The following is a 21,483-nucleotide window of genomic DNA, read 5'->3' on the forward strand; positions in this document are numbered from 1 at the left end:
CCCACTCCCCTTGTCTTCCCACTCTCCCCAGAGTCTGCTAACCACTGGTACACTTCTGACTTCAAGGAGATCAGTGTTTCCAGAGTCTACATGGGCAAGATCATGCAGTATTTGTCTTTCTATCCCTGGCTTATTTCACTTCACACTGTGACTTCACGTCCCACCCACGTTGTTGCAAAAGGCAGGGATCCATCCTTTGCACAAGTGTGCAGTACTCCACTGGGTGCAGCTTTCCCATTTTCTTCCTCCATTCATCAGTGGACGGACTTTTTGGCAATAACTGCACTAAGTGTAATGAAGTGATATATCATTGTGGTTTTGATTTGCATTGCCTAGTAATCAACTACGCTGAGATTTTTTTTTTAACAGACCTGTTAGCCATTTGCAAGCTTTCCTGTGAAAAATATCTATTTAAATCTTTTGTGCTTATTTGAGACGAAGGCTCAGTGAAGGTTTGAGGAAGCAGCTAAGGACCTCATGTAAACCCATGAGGCAAAGACAAAAACCAGACAGAAAAAGGACCAGATGATGGAACAGGCTGTTTGCTGATAACTAACAGATGACCTGTAAATTCAAAATGCTCATCATCTTCACTCATGATCAAAGAAATATAGACCAAAACAATGGGATACTATCAGAAATTGTCTATATTAGCAAAAGTTAACTTAGTTTTTGGAGGGCAATTTAGCAATAACCACTGAGGCACAAAATGGTGTACATCCTTTGCAGAAGAATTCAAAGATTCATGTATATGACTATTCACAGATGTATTATTGAAATGATAAAAGTTCAAGGTCAAATATTAAAACCCACCAATAAGAAACTGACACATTAAGACCATCAACACAATGGAATACTGTGAAATAGTTACAAAGAAGGCAGCAGGTCTATTATGGGGGTGGGGCAGAGCATCTATGGAGAGATTGCTAAGAGACGTTAAGTGATAAAACATAAAACAAAAGAAATAAAATGAGTTTTCTTAGGACCTTTCCATATCAATAGAAAATATAGACATACAACCATTTCAACTTTCATGCATTGGTATTATCACATTTAAAATATTTTTATGGAAAAAATAATACACAAAAATGTTAACTGTAATTGTGACTGGGGCGAGGAACTTGGAGGGTGACTGGGCAGGGGCCAGAAGCTTTAATATATAAGATGTTTTGTTTTTTATATAAGATGCTTTGTTTAATATAAGATGTTTTTGTTTTCTTTTTTCACCTTTGATCCAGTTCGTATACTGCTTTCTCATACCATTGACAAGGATATGTTACCAGTGTGGGAGGTCCTCAGTGTTAGGCTTTCCTTTACCTGAGAATCCAGATGAACAGAGTGTTTAATACTTAAAGATGTAAAGGGGAAAACAACACACTCTGAAGCTAAAACCTGATGAAGGGAAGAAAAGAGGAGGGAAGAGTGTGACAAACAGTTTGCTATTACAGAGCCGAGGAGGGAGGGGTAGGGGCGGGCTGGAAGGGACAAGGGGACCGGAAAATGATGAGGCATCAGCTTGCAGGGGCACTGCTCCGGATGGCAGTAGGAGAGGTGTTGGCATCACGCACTCCGGGCTTATTCTTTGGTACTAAGAAGGATCATTTCAAGTAATTAATCTGTTCTGCTGAACCAACAACCACAGAGGATGTGCCCACATGCCTTAGAAACATATTCTCAATTCATTTCCTGAAGGCTCACACAGAAGGGTAAGAGCAGACTGGACAAACACAAAGTTGTTCTTGTTCCAAGGACTACACGTGGGACACTGAAAGATGCAAAATGCTCCAAGCAGGAGAGAGACGATGCACAGCACACTATCAGGTCCTGCTCCTCTCAGCACAGACTTGTTAAGCACCGATCATTGTCCAGATGCCTGGATTCATGCGGAAAGTACAGATACAAAAAAGACGCAGCTCTGTCCTGAAGAAAAGCAGAATTTAATAAGGGAGACAGATCTAGAAACAATGAGGATACAAAGCAAAAAGAAATGCACTGTGGAACGTGATGTTGGAAATAGCACGGAAGAAAGCAAATGAGAAATGAGTACTCAGCATTGTTAAGTGTGTTCCCGAAAGCCCTCCACGCAGAGGGTGCGGGTCTCATTACTGTGTCATGGAACTCCCGACACGCACACAAAAGCTGCACACAAAAAAAGGATATGCAAGGGCTTTGATAAGCAACATATCATTCTGGAGCAGACCAGAGCAGAACTTCCCATAAACTTGGCCAACTCGTGTGCGGTAGATGGGGACACCATGGCCTAGGCCTGGGCTGCCAGGGCTGCACTTGCAAAGGGAGGGCTGCTCAGCTGGGGAGCTACAGGATGGCAGCATCTGTGCTTCGTGTTCCATCTGACAGCAAGAAGAAGAGTGGCTGCCATTTCAGGCTAGGGGTTGTGAAAACCAGTTTTCTAGGCTTCAATGTATGGCAGTGCCCTGTTCTGCAGAAGGGTCAGCTACACAACAGACCAGTGTGCACAGGGCCAGAGGCTCAAGGAACCTGACGAGGCTGGAGTGGCAGGCGTGCTCCAAAGCGATGCTGTGGGGTGCTAACTGAAATTGAAGATAGGGTCATTTGAACGTCAAGTCTGAATCCCGGTGGGATGTGTTCCAACATGGTTCAGCTTGATAACTACATCATGTAAACATTAAAGTGCCATCGCCTGGCAGGCCACACTTCTCCCCAGAGAGGATGCTCTCAAGCTTAGCAAGAGGAGAGGAGAGTGGAGGCAGAGGAGTGGATGTCATGGAGGTTGAAAAACCCCTGCCAGTGAGTGCTCGGCACAGAGGAGCTTCCAGAGGAGGGCAGATGGTTGAAGGAGATCCTGGTTCTGACAGGCTCCCCACAGAAGGACCAAGATGGTTTTGCTATCATGAATGAGAGAAAAAGGTGAGAACCACTCCTTAAAATCAAGAGGAGATAAATAAAATCAAAGGAAATAAATACTGACAGATAAAGGAGAGGAATTTTAAAAATAATACAGGCTGGATATTTGGCACTGCTTGAGATACCCGCCTCCCATATCAGAGTCTTTGGGTTCAAGTCTCAGCTCCAAACTCCACTCCAGCTCCCTGCTAATGCATACCCTGTTGGGTGATGGTTCCAGTACTTGGGGTTCCTGAAACCTGGTTAGAGTCCTTGACTCCCAGCCCTGGGCCTTGGCCCAGCCCTAGCTATTGTGGGCACTTGGGAAGTGAACCAGTGAGTGGGAGCACTCTCTCTCTGTTGCTCTGTTGCACTGGCTCTCTGTCTTTCAAATAAATTAAATTAAGAAATTGTAGATAGCATGAATAATATACACTCCCCTCTCACTAGTCATTAGTTCAATCATTTTAATATAAAGAAAAATGGCCTTCTAGCTACCATACTTTTCTTAATTAAAAAAAAAAAGATTTTCTTATTTATTATTTGAAAGGCAGAATGAGAGGGAGAGGGAGAAGGAGAGGGAGCAATTCCATCCACTGGCTCACTCTTCAAATGTCCACTACCATGAGTTGGGCTAGGTAGAAGCCAGGAGCCAGAAATTCTATCCTAGTGTCCTGCAAGGGTGGCAGGGACCCAAGCACTTGGGCCATCTTTCACTGCTTTCTCAGGTACATTAACAAGGAGCTTGGTTTGGAAGGGAAGCAGCTGGGACTTGAACCAGTGCTCCAATAAGGGATGCTGACATTGCAAATAGTGGCTTAACTTGCTGTACCACAATGCCGGCCCTGCTACCAAAATCTTTGAATCACAGCTTCATCTCTCCATGTAGAAAAATTCCTATAACTTTCTTGGAACTTAAAAACATAGTTTTTCATAAAAGTAACTATTTCCTTGTGGAACATGTAGAAAGTACAGAAACCATAAAGGACGGGCTGGCATTGTGGCATTGTGATTCTGACATCCCATATGGGTCACATTTTCAGGCCCACCACGTGCGAAGCATTAGGATAAACTCTACATGATCTCTCTCCTTTCTTCCTAGAACCAATGTCATGAGATAAACAGTATCACTATCAGACATACCAGAAGAGGCTCAGAGAGAGTAATTTACACAGAATGCAAGGTCGTAGGTTTTGAAGTCCATCCTTGTTCTATTTTATTATCTTCATGTCCTTCATTTGCAAATATCATAAGCATATTCCAATGTTACTAAGACTGCACAGCCATCCAAAATCCAAAACCTCCCCCTCTGTCACTGAACAAATAGCTTCCAGTTTTCCCTTAATCTAATTGTTTTAAATAAACAATCTTGTACAGAAAATCTTGTGCATATCACTGATTATTTCCCCAGAATAAATGTAGACCTTCAAGATCTAATACTTTTACTTTCAGGGAATTCTTGAGAATTAGATATTGTCAAAAAGTCTTTCAGTTTGTCCTCTCACTGGTAGAAGTGTTTGAGAGTTTTCAGTTCATTATTAATAGCTATTAGCATAAGATCTTGTTCTAGAAAACACATAAATCATGTCATTTTTTTCCTAACATTTATTGTTGAATTTCATGATTATTCTCTCAGTTGAGATTTAGAGATAATTTTTCAGATTCCATTAATGTTTTTATTGGAAATGCATTAAATTCACACATTAATTTGAATAAAACTTTAGTTACTGCAATATTGAGTTTTACCATTCACGAACACTAGCCATCCTGCTTTTATGCATTACATAAAGTTTTGGAATTTTTCAGTTACTGAGCAGCTTTTTACCTAGCTACTTTGTGATAGATCATTCTATAACCTTTTATAATTAATTTCTGCTGATATTTGAGAAAGTTGTTTTATAGTTATGTGTATATATATGTATGTTTATATATATCTATCTATCTAAAGTAACCAACTCTCTCTTACTGAACTCCATTTGTCCTAGTAGTTTTTTTATTGATGTTATTGGATTGTACATGCAAAATGCTCTCATCCACAATAATTTATTTCTAATAATTAGAAAAGCTCCTATATAATTTTTATTTCTTATAAGTTTGGCTAAAATAATTCCCAAACTTTGTTCCATGTAATGTTAACAGCTTGTTTGGTTACACGTAGAAAAGCTTTTCATCAAATAACTTTGAGAAGCCCTAAGTTAGAATCTCCAATACATCAATACATCTTTATGTTGTACACTGATCCAGTATTTCACCTCTGAATAAAATGTTGGATACTGGTTTGAAAGACTGCATGTATGTTAAGAAAATCTTTTTATTCCTAATTCACTGAAGTGTTCTTTTAATTGACAGACATTAAAATACTAGCCATTTTTGTATTCCTGGAATCAACTCTACCTCACCTTGGTAAATTATGATCTAAGAGAAAAATTCCACTACCTAGAATTTTCTCTAATGTGTTAATTTCTGTCTTTATGAGAGTGGCCTGTACTTAAGTAAGGAAGGTGGTAGGTCTTGTGTGTGTTTGTGTGTGTGTGTGTGTGCACACGTGCGTGGATGCATGTTTGTGTGTCTGTTCACATACACACTTCATTTGTCAGATTGTGACATTATAGGAATGTCAAATACAATTACAAACTGTTTCATCTTTTTCCCTGCTCTCAAATAACTTATACAAACAGGAAAAAAAAAAAAAAAACTGTTCTCCGAAAACCTAAAGAACTTGCTTCTGCCATAAAGAAGAGTGTCAAATTGTTAAGTCAAAAACAGGAGTCACTGTGTACTTACTTCTCATGTGGGATCTGTCCTTAGCGTGTTGTCCAATGTGAAGTAATGCTATAACTAGTACTCAAACAGTGTTTTACACTTTGTGTTTCTGTGTGAGTGCAAACTGATGAAATCTTTACTTAATACATACTAAATCGATCTTCTGTATATAAAGATAATTGAAAATGAATCTTGATGTGAATGGAGAGGGAGCGGGAGATGGGAGGGGTGTGAGTGGGAGGGAAAATAAAAAAAAACTACACAATTACTCTTAGGTGTTTAATTAATGCTATAACTAGTACTCAATATAGTATTTTACACTTTGTGTTTCTGTGTGGGTGCAAACTGGAAATCTTTACTTAATATATGCTAAATTGATCTTCTGTATATAAAGATAATTGAAAATTAATATTGATGTGAATGGAAGGGGAGAGGGAGTGGGAGAGGGGAGTGTTGTGGGTGGGAGGGAATTTATGGGGGGGGGGAAGCTATTGTAATCCATAAGCTGTACTTTGGAAATTTATGTTCATTAAATAAAATAAAAAAAAAGAAATGGAATACACACACAAAAAAAGAAATTGCTTCTAAAATTATGCAAGTTCAGCCTATCAGGGCAAGTAATCCTCAGAAAACTTTCTAAATCATTTTCATTTGTCTTTATGTATTTTAATTCTTTGAGTAATGTTGAGAGTTTTATACTTCCTAGAAAATCACTCACTTAACCAGATCCTCAAATTATTAGTATAGTATTATCTATAGTAATTTGAATTTAATCTTTTTTTCAAATCTATGCTTTTAGTCCTTCATTTCTAATATTGTGCATTTGCACTTTTACTAATCTCTTCTTGATTAGACTTGCCATGGATTTCTCACTTTGTTGACCTCATCAAAGAACCAGGTGTTAGATTTTTATAACAGTTGCTTCTTGAAATGCTATTATTAATATCTTTTCTTATCTTAATTAATTCATTCAGTATTACTTATTGTGCTTGTTCTAAATTCTTGAATTGGATGCTTAATTCATCCCCTTTATTTTTTTAGTATTCAGTGAATTAAAAAGATAATTTTATTTCTTGGAGTATAGTTTTGCATACTCTTGATAGAATTTATTACGTGTTCTACAATAATTTTCCCCAACATCCAATAGTTTAATTTTTTTTTTACGTTTTAGTTTTTTACTTTCTAAATAAATATAAAATCAGTAAGCCATGAAAGAAAATCAACAAGTGCAATCAGCCCATCAGGGATTTCTAAGGAGTTCTGTGGGGGCAGTGTTGTGGCACAGCAGGTTAAGCTGACTATGATGCTGTTATTCCTCATCAGAGCACTGGTTCAAGTCCACTGCTGCTCCTCTTCCAATCCAGCTCCCTGATCACGCACCTGGAAAAGCAGCAAAAGATGGCCCAGGTACTTGGGCCCCTGACACCCACATGGGAGACCTGGTGGAGTTCCCGGCTGCTAGCTTTGGCCTGGCTCAGCCTCAACCACTGCAGCCATTTGAAGAGTGAATCAATAGATGGAAGATCTCGATTCATTCTCTCTTCTCCCCTCCCCGCACCTTCCTCACCTCACCCCACTGTAACTCTTCCTTTCAAATAAATAAAATAAGTACTTAAAGAAATTCTAAAGGCAGGAAGGAGACAGGATAACTGGAGCCGTGTTAGCAGTCCTCCAAAGGAACTCCCCAAGGGGAGAGCAAGGCAGTCCTGAAGGTGATTAGATGTTCCAATGGAGAATGGCAATAAGGGCAGCTGGCAGTGGGCTCCTTCCTCATCCTGCACTCACACCACAAAGCAGGTAGCACAGACATGGCCAGCAATGTCCCAGGTGGCTGCTGACTTCCTGAGAAGAGGCCACCCCACCCAGGAGGCAAGCTCCTGCACACGCCAGTTTGCAGCATGCTGTATCAACATGAGATGAGTAACGAGATGCCCTGCTTTTTACAACACTAAAACATCAGCTCACATCACATGGAACCAGATTTGGGAATTACTTTAGCCAACTTGCCAGGAGTTAAAACATCTGAGACATATCCATGAAAGATAAAAATTAAAATGGAAAAGAAAAATGTAATTAATATAGCAAATAGAAAAGTTAATGTTTGTATCATTACCATCAATTGTAAGACAGGAAAGATCATTGCAGTTGTAAAACAGACCACAGCTAGGGGAAGGTACATCAGCAACCTTGGTAAACAAATTCAATATATGAGCCCAATAAGCAGAATGGGAAGCTAGTAAATGATTCAATGAGCAGGATGACCTAGTAAAAAAACCTTTCTCCCCAAATGCAATGAAAAAGCCAAGGAAATAGGAAGTATAAGAACACAAGGAAGAGGCTGAGGACGGCTATGGAACATCCAAATCCAGCTGACAGATGTCCCCGATGTGGAGAACGGAGAGAATAGAGGGGAAGGGACATGAAAAGGATTGGAAAATGGAAGAGAAATACGTATTTTCAGATTAAAAAAGACAACCAAAAGTGACATAAGATTAAACATAAGAACAAACCACTGTGAAATTCTTTGTAAAACAGAAAGGGAGAGAGGAATAGAAGGAAGAAAAGAAAAACAGTAAATAAATAGAACAAAGGAAATCCAATCAAAGATTCAGGAAAATAAAGAAAACGTAGTAAAAACTATATCTAAAGACTTTTAACATGTATGTAACATATATGTAAAAGAAATCACAATTTAATTTCATGTAAAATATATTATGTGGCAAGAATACAAATATGTGCAAATACTCTAGTAATCATAATAAATCTACCTATTAAAAGAGACTATGGGCTGGGGTAAAAATAAAGCCAGTCCTTTTTGTCACTTGAAGTCAAATGACACAGGTTAAAATTGAAGGAAAAAGAAATTGCCATATAAATACTGACAACAAAAAACCTAGCAGATGAAATATTAGAAGTGTACAAAACAGAAAAGAAAATCATTAAATGGTAAGAAAAAGTATATTTCATGTTGTACTAAAAAGAAGATTCCTCTTGTTCTCATTGGTGGAAACTGTGTCATAGGACCAGGGTGGATCCAATCACAGTCCAAGAGAATGAAAACTCCATGAACCACATAGGCCACTTGAGACTGAATCCTTGGGACCAGCGTGGAATTCCCCTTCTCTGGAACACAGGACATACAAACTAGGATGAATACCTGAAGGAAAACAGCGTTACAGTAGAGAGGCAGGCAACTGACAATAAGCCAGCCCAAAGTTATCTCAACATGTAATTTATTTCCCTGCGGCATTAGTTACTACAAATTAGTGATACACGATCAAATACAAAGTGCAATGTGTTATTGCTTTGTCTCCTTTGAATTGTCTATCTCCTCCATTAAAATGTAAGTGGACCTTGACTATTCTGTTCTTAATTCTAGCTCCAATGTCTTGCACAATGCTCAGTACATAATAGAACTCAATACATGTTTACTGATAGAGCAAATGGGTGACTAACAGGATACAATACTTTGAGACAGATCAACCAGAATAATAATACAGTAAAAAAAAAATTTCAGGAAATTAAAGCTTCAAAATGGTGTCAGTGTTACAGAGTTAAGAGACAAGGATTGCAAAAAGACTTCTGAACTGCATGCTCAAAAAGGCTTTTCACCTGTAGAGAGCAGTTTTAGCAACAGCATTCATGAATACACACCAGATCATAAGGAATTCATGACGAAGTGGGGAATACAGCAGTGGCTACAATAACATTATCTTTGTCATTTTTAAACTTGGTGAATGCAGAAAGGGTCATGTCTCTGAAGACAGCAGAGTCAAGGAAGGGGGTTCATTGGTTTGTTTATTTAAGAATGGCAAGAGTAAACCAATAGGGCTGGCACTGTGGCATAGTAGGCTGAGCCTCCGGCTGCAGGACTGGCATCCCATATGGGTATCAGTTCAAGTCCCAGCTGCTTCTCTTCTGACTCAGCTCTCTGATTATGGCCCGGAAAATCAGTAGAAGATGGCCCAAGTGCTTGGACCCCTGCACCCATGTGGGACACCCAAAGAAGCTCCTGGCTCCTGGCTTCAGATCAGCCCAGCTCTGGCCATTGTGGCCATCTGCGGAGTGAACCAGTGGATGGAAGACCTCTCTGTCAGTCTCTCCCTCTCTGTCTGTAACTATACCTCTCAAATAAATAAAATCTTTTTAAAAAGGAGTAAACTTATTAATTAACAAAAAAGGAAGTAGGCAATGGAGAAAAATACATTAAAGGTACAGGGAGAAATGAATTATATATAAATTTCTAGAACAAAGGGAGAACCAGAGGAAATGTAAAGCATTGAAAGTTTAACCTGGAGGAAGAACTCACTGTGTCCAGTGTCTACAGTAGTGGAAGGCTGGGAAAGTCAGAGACACATAGAACAAAATCAATGTGCTGTGACCTCCACTTAACTGGGATTATCTACCTACTCCATAGTCGTGTGCAATAAGTATCTGTTGAATGAATGGAATGAACAAACACATGAATAGATGCAATGCTGTAAATGGGTTCTTCTCTGTATCTCTTTGCCATAAACATGATCCTCTTCTTTTCCTAAGGTGGATCATAAGTGACAAGGAATGACAGTTGCTACCAATCAGGGAATGTCTTCAGTGGACATTTTCCAACAACCAAAAAACTGGGCAAAAAGGAAGAGAAGCAAAAGTAAGGTAGGATAAATGAGAAAATTCCCTTGTGTATTTTACTGTTATTGAAGTCCATAAGGATGGAATTATTTATACACTAAAGCTATACATTTTACTGAAAGTTGCAATAAGTAAATGATTTAGTAAAATTATATATAATAAAATATATTCAAACGATAACCATAAAATATGAATATATCAATATTTGTCTAACTGGTAAATAAAAAACAAGATTGAGAAATAAAAAGCATTATTGTCACTATAAAATAACTGCTCAACTTGAAAATTATACCCAGATCTGATTTTCTAATTTGTTGAGCATTTTCTTTGTTAGCATTTTCTACTTTTAATGGTTTTCACATTCCAAATTTATGGAACATAGATATATAAAGCATTATTTAAGGCCCACTGTAAGTTATCTGAAAATAAACTATATCTATATTTCACTTCACAGCATTCTCTGCAGCATCTGCACACCTCAGGATTGCAGATCAAGTCAAAAGCTCACAGAAACAGATGAATACCTTCAGGTCATCAACAGACATTACTGAAAATACAACCTGAGTACATACCAGATTTAGCTTCTACTTTCAAACTATGAGAATCTTACTGTAATAGTGCCTACTGAATTAGAAACATCAAGATGATGACTTTGTAAAGAAGGGTTATATTTAAAAACTCACATAGGTATAAAAATGTTCCAAAGCACTCCATTGCTTACGGAGGAGCTTCATATCAGAAATTTACCACTCCCTAGCGCTTATTTTTGCATGCTGACGTCGACTAGCCGATACGCTGTAAATGTCCACCTGTCAATAAAACGTTTTCTATTTCCAAAAAAAAAAAAAAGAAATTTACCACTCCCATTATGAGAGCACTTTAAAAACTTTGTGGAAAACGTGATGAAAAATTAAATTTATATTGGTGCAAAACGATTTTGAAATCCACGCATCTGGAGGTCTTCAAAATGTTCACAGAGAATCTGCCTTTGGAAAAAAGATGCATGGATTTCAAATTGTCTTACACAAAAATAAGCTTATTTTTAATTCCATTTTCCCACAAACTTTTTGAAGCAAACTTGCGTTTCTGTCAATGATTTAATGACTACTCACTGTGCATAAACCAACCTAGTAACACAGTCATTTATATGGAATACTGGATGGCACTAGGAACTAGGAAGGAGTTGGCCACTGTTGAGGACTAGGGGTAGCAGCCACAAGGCTCAGTTTACAGCCACAACAATTGGTACTTGCATGTACAACAATTGGTACTTTGCACTAAAAGAGTTCATGGAAAATGAGACAAAATGATAAGTGCATTTCAGTGAAAACATTTTTTGAAATGCATGCATCATTTTTTCCCCATACACATTTTCCATGAGTTCTTTAAGGGGCCCTCAAACAGTCTACCTGTGATGTTTTTATACACACAAGTGTTATAAACATCCACATAGGATGAAGATATAAGTAAAAAAATAAAGTCAAATCGAGGAAATCAAGATGAGAGTTAGAATTCCAGTTAAATTGTTTAATTGAATAGTAGACTTGAGAGACACTTTGGAAGAAATATCAACACCAAGATGGTGGGGAAACGTGGGAAATAAGAATGAGGGGGAAGATAAATGATTTGAATGGTTGGAGACCATTATTTTGCTTATTGAAAAAATCTGGAACAAAGTGGCACCTTGGAGCTAACCACTGGTCTTCCTCTACATTCTCACCACATATTGAGGAGCTTGTGGCCCTACCTGAGCCTATTTATCAAAGGCAAGCATGATCACCAAGTCACACCATTGAACGTTTTCAGTTGTAGTGAAGATTCTTATTTAAGTGCTTTTCTTAGGTGGTTTTGCATTTATTTTATAACTAATTTCTAGTGCTCAAAATATTTGCAAAGTTTCACATTTGTATACATGTATAGTATGTCTTCACATTTTATTGTATGTATATACCTATTTTAGGTAACTATTTAAGCTAGTTTCATAACTTTGTATGCCTACTTTATCACACATTGTAAAATTTTCTGACCACTATCCATAACTTCAGAGATTTTCAGTTTAAATATGGCAATGATGTTGGTCACATCTCACTGCATAGATCAAACCTTCACGTGTGCTCAGTCATGTTCTTGGTACATTACCAGGAACAACTGTGGCAGACATGACCACACTGTAGCCCCTAAAAGGTTAAGTATCATGAGGGTCTGGGCCAGCGGGCTGATATGGCACAGTGAGTAGAGACACCATCTGCAATGCCGGCACCCCATATGGGCACCAGTTCCTGTCCCAGCTGCTCTATTTCTGATCAGCTCCCTTGCTAATGGCCTGGAAGAAGCAGCAGAAGATGATCCAAGTGTTTAGGCCCCTGCACCAATGTGGGAGACCCAGAAGAAGCTCCTGGCTTCCCCTTGGCCCAGTCCTGGTCACTGAATCTTTTGAGGGAGTGAACCAGCAGATGGAAACACACTCTCTCTCTTCTCTCACTGACTTTCAAATAAATAAATAGATATTAAAAAAAAAAAAAAAAGAAACAAAGAAACTTTGGACCAGTAGTCACCACCACCCTACACATCTGCAACTCACCTTTTATTTGCAATGCTTTTATTGTTTTTTAGACACCATTTCATGAATCTAAATCTAAATATTTCTGCTCAGAAACCTTTCAAAATTACCTACTACCGTTTTTTTTTGTTTTGTTTGTTTTTTTTTTTTTTTTTTGACAGGCAGAGTGGACAGTCAGAGAGAGAGACAGAGAGAAAGGTCTTCCTTTGCCGTTGGTTCACCCTCCAGTGGCCGCTGCGGCCGGTGCGCCACGCTGATCCGATGGCAGGAGCCAGGTACTTATCCTGGTCTCCCATGGGGTGCAGGGCCCAAGCACCTGGGCCATCCTCCACTGCACTCCCTGGCCACAGCAGAGAGCTGGCCTGGAAGAGGGGCAACCGGGACAGAATCCGGCACCCCGACCGGGACTAGAACCCGGTGTGCCGGCGCCGCAAGGCGGAGGATTAGCCTAGTGAGCCGCAGTGCTGGCCCCCAAAATTACCTACTACCTTAAGCAAACAATTAGAATTAACTTATAAGATTCTATAAGTACCTTCTGACGCTGTTCATCTTTCATCCTTTGTAATTTCCGGTTTTCTTCCTCCCTGAGAGAATCCTTATAAGCCTGACTTCTGGCCTGTAAAGGTACAGGAAGAAAAATGTGTTAGGAAAAAAGTATGACCTCAGTAAACCAATCTGCCTGCTGTGGGACAGGTGCTGATAACTCAATGTCTGTACTGTGCATACAGTAAGCTCTGTACAGGCACTTGCTTATGGAGTGATTTATGCGCATGTCTGCAGATGTCCCTTGGGATATATAAAAAGAAGGCTAGTGTAAGCACAATTGTTCAGCACATTTTAAAGGATGATCTAAGTGTTTGTTTAATTAAGCTTTTAAAATATCCCCTCAGAGATAACCAACATAATTTATTCTTTCTGGTAGAAAGTTAAAGATATTTTTTTGACTCTTCCAACGAGCTGATCAGTCAATATCAGAGACAAGCAAAAGTGGCACTGGCTTTAGAGGCACTGATATATTTACTCGTTAATGGTATCCCATTAAACATCATGTCAACTGGTGATTGATACCATGGAATTCAGGATGCCTTACTCTCTAAACCTTTGCATCCCTAATCTGTATCTGAAGCTTATTTTTTTTTAAATTTTTCCTTCTTTATTTGAGAGACAGAGACAGAGAGCTCCCATTTGCTGGTTCACTCCCCCAAATGCCCACAACAGCTAGGGCTGGGCCATGTTGAAGCTGGGAGCTAGGTCTCTCACACAGGTAGCAGGGAGCCAGCTACTTGAATAATAACTTGCCACCTGCCAGGGTATACACCAGTTGGAAGCTGGAATTGGGAGTGGGGCTAGCACTCAAACCCAGGAACTCTGATACGAGGTGTAGGGCATCTTAACCAATGCCTCGCCACCATACCAAATGCCCACTCCTGGAGTTTATTTGTTTTTCTGAGAGGGAAAACAAAGCCTGTTGAGGAGCAAAGGAGCTATAGATAGCCAGCAAGGATGGTAGGAGTTCCATCAGTCTGTGTGACCCACAACATCAGCATTCCACGGGCTGGCATAGTGACCGTGTATTCTCAAATTTGGGAGATTTCAATTTAGGATTATTTAGCTTACAACTTTTCCAATTTACAATGGTGGGAAGTGGTATGTGCTCATAGGAACTCTACCGCACTTTGAATTGGGACTCTGAGGTCCAATCCTCTCTTGCAGTGCTGGGCGGCAGCGAGGAGACATAGCTCTCGGTCAGCCCTGTGATCCTGGGGTAGACTACCAATACTCGGCAATGTGCTATGTTCCTAAGCTGTGACATTTGCTAGGTTGGAAGGATTAGATGCATTTCTGACTAATGATATTTTTGACATATGGTGGTTTAGCATGAATCTAACCCCACTTGAGTCCAGGACTATCTGTATTCTGTCTATCTGTCATAGACTTTCCCTCTTCTTGCTGACTCACAGCCCCAGCCTCTGCAAGGGTGGCCAGGCTGAGAAGCTGGTGCTTAGGGAATTCCAGTGATCTCATAAAACTACTAGCAGCATCACAACTGCAGGCATCAGATTTCAGGCCTAGTTTTCCAGGCTAGTAGTCCAGAGATCCAGGCTGATCTCCCCTTTTCCCTACTGTCATTTTTCTTGAGAACTCCTTACTTCCTATCCCCAATTCTCTAACTATAAAAATTCATATACCATCAAACATGAAGAGCTACTTTCCAGACACAGGAGGCTTCAGAATTGTTGTCATCTACAGATACCAATTAGAACAATGGAGCTCCATGTGTTCAGAAAGCCCTCGTCTGTCCAAATTCTGCCACATTAGACAGGAAACCACACATCCTATTGCTTTGTCTCATCTATATCCTAAAAACAAGGGAACTGGGAGACACAGAAGGTGGGGAGTGGTTCTCTAATGATCGCTCTTTTTATACTATAGAAGGTCAATTTTTATCACCAACATCCCATAGAAGCCTCCAGGTGGAAGGGGATGAGGGTAGTTTCTATTTAATATATTAAAAAATAGAATAAAATACAGTCACATGCTTAAACAAAGACCCTAAGTTCTAATTGAATACTTTCCTTTTAAGCTTAACATTGTATAGTTTTTTTTATATTAGTTATTGGCTCAGGAAAAAAAGTTATTTTATATCATATACACACACACACACACACACACACACACACAATGCCTTACGAAAGGCCACAGAAACTAAGTCACATGGCACCTAAACTGTGATGAATTCAGTTACTTAGAATTTATTATTGCTTACTTACCCAACTGTGATCCCTAGGAAGGACAGGAAATATCTGTTCAGAAATAATGGGGGTGGGGAGATTTTGATCATGATTGACTTAGCTCTGAATATGAGAAATTTCTAAGATGCTGCATTTCAACTAAGGTGCACTTTTATTCATCCTCCCCCAAATCTATGCTTATAACCTACTCATTCAATAAATAGCATTTAAGTTGCAAGTATTTTGTCAAGAGAGATGGGAGGGAGGATGGGAAGAATCATTACGTTCCTAAAATTGTATATGTGAAATATATGAAACCTGTTCCCTTTATATAAATAAATAAATAAATAAGTAAATTTATATTTAAAAAGAGACATGATTCCAGACCTCAAACACTTAGAGCCTGGTGTGGAAGCCAGACTAGAAGATGAATGATTACAGTAAAGCTTGATAGAGTCTATGATGGAGGAAGCCAAAAAGGCGAGATTCGCCGAGATCAAGTTCACCTTAAAGAGGCTGACATGAAGTTGTGTTGCAGGGTTGGAATGAGACTAAGCAGCAAGGACAGAATCTGAACGAGTGAAAAATAATGCCATATGAGTTTCCCAGGCCTTCCAGAACCAAGTGCCAGAGACTCGGGTCTCAAAGAACGGACATTCACTATCTCACCACTCTAGAGCCCAGAATTGGGGTGACCTCAGGGTTACGTAGTCTTGAAGACTGTTCCAGGCCTCTTTCCCTGGTTTGCAAGTGGCCAATCTTCACCATCTGTCTCTTCCACCACCTTCCCTGTATGCACATCTCTATGTCCAAATGGCCCCTTTCTAAGGGAGACACTTTTCACATTTGACCTGAGCCCTCCCTACTGACCTCAAGTTAACTAGATGATCTCTATAAAGACTTTAACTCCAAATCACGTCGTATTCCGAAGTGCTGAGGTTTAGGGCTTCACCATCTAAATTCAGCAGGGGAGGGACATAACTCAAGCCATGACAAGCATTAAGTTCTCATTTCAAGATGGTGGAGCAGAGATGCTTCTGCTCTGTTCTTCTCTCAAACTGTACCTTCTACAGGGGAGAAAGCGGAACAAACACAATCTTCAAAATCCAAGAGACATTTGTATTCCTGATTGAAAACCTATAAAGACAAACTAGATGACAAAATGGGCAGTGACTTGGGAAGGAAACAAGCAAACCTGAAGATCTGCTGGCAGGGGGCTGGAGGACACCCACGGGAGGCCAGTTTCCTCCACAGAGCAACATGAGGGTCCCAGACATGGATGCACCAGCTGACGGGGAGGACAGATGGACAGCGGGGAGGACAGATGGACAGCAGAAGGTGGAGAGAAAAGAATTATTAGAGAGTCTCAGGAAAAGCTCTTTACCTTCATGTACCTGCTCCTGCCCTGAAAATTAAGGTGCCAATTCACCCAATGCGGACAGCAAATCAAAAGCCACACACAATGAGTAGGGAAGGCAGCAGGGGATAAAGCACCAGGCCAAAAAGGAAAGGATCACATAAAATCCTGCCTCCCCCCGGGCCTGTAAGTATCCAGGCCCCTTCTGTGAAGGGGTCATGGGCTCCCCGCACTGTTGTCTCTGAGCGGTATAAGATGATATGTCATCCAGGAAACAAGAATAGGTTGCTATTTCTAAAAAATATAGAGAAAAACAGAAGAATCCCTTACACATTAACAAAATCCCCTCTACGCATTCAAGAGAACCAAGTCAGTAAAATATTTAGAAGATAAAGTCAAGAAAATATGCCAGAAAGCAGAGAAAAAAAGGAGTCAAAGATAAATTAGAGGAGAAAAATGTTTTAAAGACAAATGTTAGAAGATAAATCCAGGTGGCCTAGGATTTGAATAATAGGAATTCCATTAAGAGAAAATGAAGGGACATAAATCAGAGAAATAACACAAGAAAATTGTCTAGAACTAGAGATGAGTTTCCATATTGCAAATGAATAAAAAAGGCTCTCACATTAAGTCCCATCATTACCGAATGCCAGAAAAAGAAGATATTAAAATATTTGCAGGAGAAGCAAAAAGTTCTAAAAAAGGACTAAAACGCAGATGGCCTTGGATTTCTCAGGAAGCAATACTCCAAGGTAAAAGAGCAAGGCTTTAAATTTCTGAAGGATAATTATTTCCAATTTGGAATAGTCATCAGTAAAAATGCTAGCAAAGTGAGAGGGAAGAATAATGATAACTGAAGATATGGAAAGACCCGAACATATTTATCTCCCATGCATCTTCTCTCGGGAAACTACTAAATAATACCCTCCACCAAAATGAAGAAATAAAGCAAGAAAGCAGAAGAAATGAGATCCTGAGATCAGGGGACTCAAGATAGGAAAACCATAAAAGCAATTCCCAAGACGACTTTAAAGCAGTGATTCTCAACCTTGGCTGCACATTAGAATTACCTGGAGAGCTCTCAGAGACCCTGCACCCCAAGCCACAGTACAGCAGGATCTCTGGGAGTGTGACCCAGGCATCTTCAAATTTTAAAGCTCCCCAGAGGACTCCAGTGTGCAGAGGAGGCTGAGAGCCATTGTGCTAAAGGGAAGTCCTAGAACAGCAGCTGTGTGGCAGGCCCAAAAAACAATAAGGGGGCTAGGCGCTGCAGTGCCAGCATCCCATGTGGGTGCTCCTCCTCTGATCCAGCTCTCTGCTGTGGCCTGGGAAAGCAGCAGAGAATGGCCCAAGTCTCTGGGCCCCTGCGCCAGCATAGGAGACCTGGAGGAAGCTCCTGGCTCCTGCCTTCGAATCGGCGCGGCTCTGGCCGATGTGGCCATCTGGGAAGTAAACCAGCAGATGCAAGATTCTCTCTCTCTCTCTCTCTCTCTCTCTCTCTCTCTCTCTCTCTGCCTCTGCCTTTCAAATAAATAAATAAATCTTAAAAAAAAAAAATTAGGACAGGGAAGAGCAGGAGGCAAGAAGGTTCCAAGACAGAAAACCTTGGAATTGACCATTTATCTGATCATTTCGCACAGTGGAAAATTGTGAAAATTAGCATCCAGATGCATTTTATAGGGGTGAGTGCTGTGGCGCAGTGAGCTAGCCCACTGCTCGGGATGCCCACATTCCTTATCTGAGCACCAGTTCAAGGCCTGGTTGCCCCATTTCCAGTCCAGTTTCCTGATAATGTACATGGGAAGGCAGCGGAAGATGGTCCAAGTGCTTGGTCTCCTGCCACCGTGTGGGAGACCTAGATGGAGTTCTGGACTCCCAGCTTTAGCCTGGCCCAGCCCTGGCTATTATGGAATTTAGGGAGTGAAACATCATATTGTAGATTTCTCTCTCTCCTCTCTCTCTCTCTCTCTCTCTCTCTGTGTCATTCTGCCTTTCTTTTTTACGATGTATTTATTGGGGCTGGCGCTGTGGCATAGCAGGTAAAGCCACCACCTGCAGCGCCAGCATCCCACATGGGTGCCGGTTTGAGTCCTGGCTGCTCCACTTCCGATCCAGCTCTCTGCTATGGCCTGGGAAAGCAGTAGAAGATGGCCCAAGTCCTCGGGCCCCTGCATCCACATGGGAGACCCGGAAGAAGCTCCTGGCTCCTGGCTTCAGATTGGCTCAGCTCCAGCCATTGTGGCCATTTGGGGAGTGAACCATAACCATCGGATGGGAAGACCTCTCTCTCTCTCTCTCTCTGTCTTTCCTTCTCTCTGTGTAACTCTGACTTTCAGGTAAATTAATGTATCTTTTTAAAAAAGATGTATTTATTTATTTAAAATGCAGAATTATGAGAGGGAGAGACAGATACAGAGAAACTGTCCATCTGCTGGTTCACTCCCCAAATGGCTGCAATGGTTGGTGCTAGGCCAGGCTGAAGCCAGGAGCCTGGAACTCCATCCGGGTCTCCCATATGGGTTCAGGGGTCCAAGCACTTGGACCATCTCCCATTGCTTTCCCAGCAGCATTAGCCAGTAGCTGGATCACAAGTGGAGCAGCTGGGACTTAGACCAGTGCCCATATGGATGCTGGCATCACAGTGATGGTTTAATCTACTATGACACAATGCCAGCCCCTCTGCCTTTCAAGTAGAGAAAAATAAATAAATTAAACTATTTTTTTGGGAAATAGGAGTATGTGATGCGAGAGAACAGTAGAGACAACAGTGATACAGCCAAGGCACACAGCAGAGAGGAGCAGTAAGGAGAGGGAGAGGGAGAGGGAGAGGGAGAGGGAGAGGGAGAGGGAGAGGGAGAGGGAGAGGGAGAGGGAGAGGGAGAGGGAGAGGGAGAGGGAGAGGGAGGAGCCACTGAACTGTTTGGGGCAATGCAGCAGCAGGATGAGATTTTTCTTAATTCTTATTTCTTTGTGGAAAAAGAGGAGACAGCAAACCAGAAACCACTTAGTATGCAACTGTAAATATTCAACAATACTGGCCAAGGAAGGTCTGACCTCTGCCTTCATGTGCATCCAAGTGTAAGTGAAAACCCTGTTAGGGACCTTGTATCTGAAGTCATAAACCTAAAGTTACTTTCTTATACCATCTAAAGGAATTTTCCTGTAGTTTTTTTCACTGACATAATTATATAGTCTTCTATTTAAATAAGAAAATCTCATTTAAATAAGAAAAGTTATCAAAAAATTTCTCAGGAAAGGCACATTAGATAGTAAAATAATAATAATAAAAACAATAACAACAACAACTTAGGTCTTTCCAGGTCATCATCCCCCATGTGGATGGGACTCACACAGTGTTCCCTTTCCGTACATGGACCACAGCTAAGGCGAATTGCAGGTTACCTCTTTTCACAGAGAAATATTCTTCACAGAGTAAAACATACATATTAGATCTTCCTAAACCATTAGAAATGGTTCCACAAGGCATTCTCAGAAGCATTCCATGCATACGGATTAGACAGAATGCAAAGTGCATAGAATGGGTAAAATGTCAGGTAAATCTATTGACCATCAACACCTTCTAAATAGTTTGGTGTCAAAATGAGAACAGCTATTGCACGCAGGTCGTAGGAAACCCTCCTAGGGCCCATCCTCCTCCAGATTTTCTATTAATAGCTCTGAGGAGCCTGTGACTAATGCACTAATCAATCCACAGAGAATGTAGCTCTGGGAGACATTGCTAATGCTTTAGATGACAGTATTAAAATTCAAGATGATCTTGTTAAACTGAAGAAATGAACCAAAATCAATAGAGCAAGCCAGCACACATGTTTCTGCCAGGTGTTTCAAATCACAGAACTCAGGAAGTCCTCAAACAGGAAGTGAGGCTGAAACCCAGTTGGTCAAGTTGTCCAGGGGACAACAGGAGTTTCCCATCCCCTCCCTTACAGCCACAAGGTACACGGACAGATGTGTAGAAGTGTCATCCACACATTATCCAACTGCACTACCTCCAGCTGCTCGGTTCTTTCACCCACAGCTCTGCAGAGAGAGATGAAAGATTTCAGTTGATATGACTTGTGCAGCCCACACTGTCAAATTCAGGCTGTGGAACACTGCATCAATAATGGGGGAAAAATTAGGAGCACCTGAGGGTTTGTAGGTGGGAGTATAATGACCTTTTTCCAGAGAATGTCAGAATGCCTTCCTGATATTTTAAAGCACGGTCCCTCATGAGAAAGGGATGGTGGGAGACAAAGATCAGGTGTCTCTAACAACTTGGCTTCTGTAGCATTTGGACAAGTAATGCTGTGACTCTGTAAAATTTAAGCCCATCTTTTCTTTCAGCTATAACCACTTCCCAGGGTCATCCTTAATTACATTTACTTTCTTGTCCCTAACTAGCCAAACCACCTTCTAAGCACTTCGCTAATGTACACTTGATCTCCATCCGCCACATACTGTCCTTGGGGAAGTCTTCAGCCCTCCTCGTGTAGACCAGCCCAGAAACCTCTGCACTCTCTGCACTTCTCTATTCCTTTAAATCCACCCGTCCACAAGGTTACCATTATGATCCACTG

General features: G+C 40.7%; 1 protein-coding gene across 15 annotated transcripts in view; it reads right to left on the minus strand.

Moving 5' to 3' along the window:
* The window catches only part of EPSTI1 (epithelial stromal interaction 1), a 107,353-nt gene that overhangs the window by 15,199 nt on the left and 70,671 nt on the right, over nt 1–21,483 (minus strand). For 8 of the 15 annotated variants that reach the window (XM_089303642.1, XM_008260007.5, XM_089303650.1 and 5 more), the window contains 2 exons: nt 15,586–15,618; nt 13,347–13,430 (listed from right to left, as the gene is read on the minus strand). In XM_089303642.1, coding sequence (XP_089159768.1) covers nt 13,347–13,430; nt 15,586–15,618 — 117 coding nt within the window. Of the gene's footprint in view, nt 1–6,780; nt 7,009–8,304; nt 8,752–13,346; nt 13,431–15,585; nt 15,619–21,483 lie in introns of those variants that run through there. The other 7 variants (XM_089303643.1, XM_070048761.2, XM_089303655.1 and 4 more) reach the window with 5 other exon arrangements.

Source organism: Oryctolagus cuniculus, chromosome 9 (assembly GCF_051225735.1).
Source record: "Oryctolagus cuniculus isolate XC-2025 breed Fujian yellow rabbit chromosome 9, ASM5122573v1, whole genome shotgun sequence".
NCBI lineage: Eukaryota > Metazoa > Chordata > Mammalia > Lagomorpha > Leporidae > Oryctolagus > Oryctolagus cuniculus.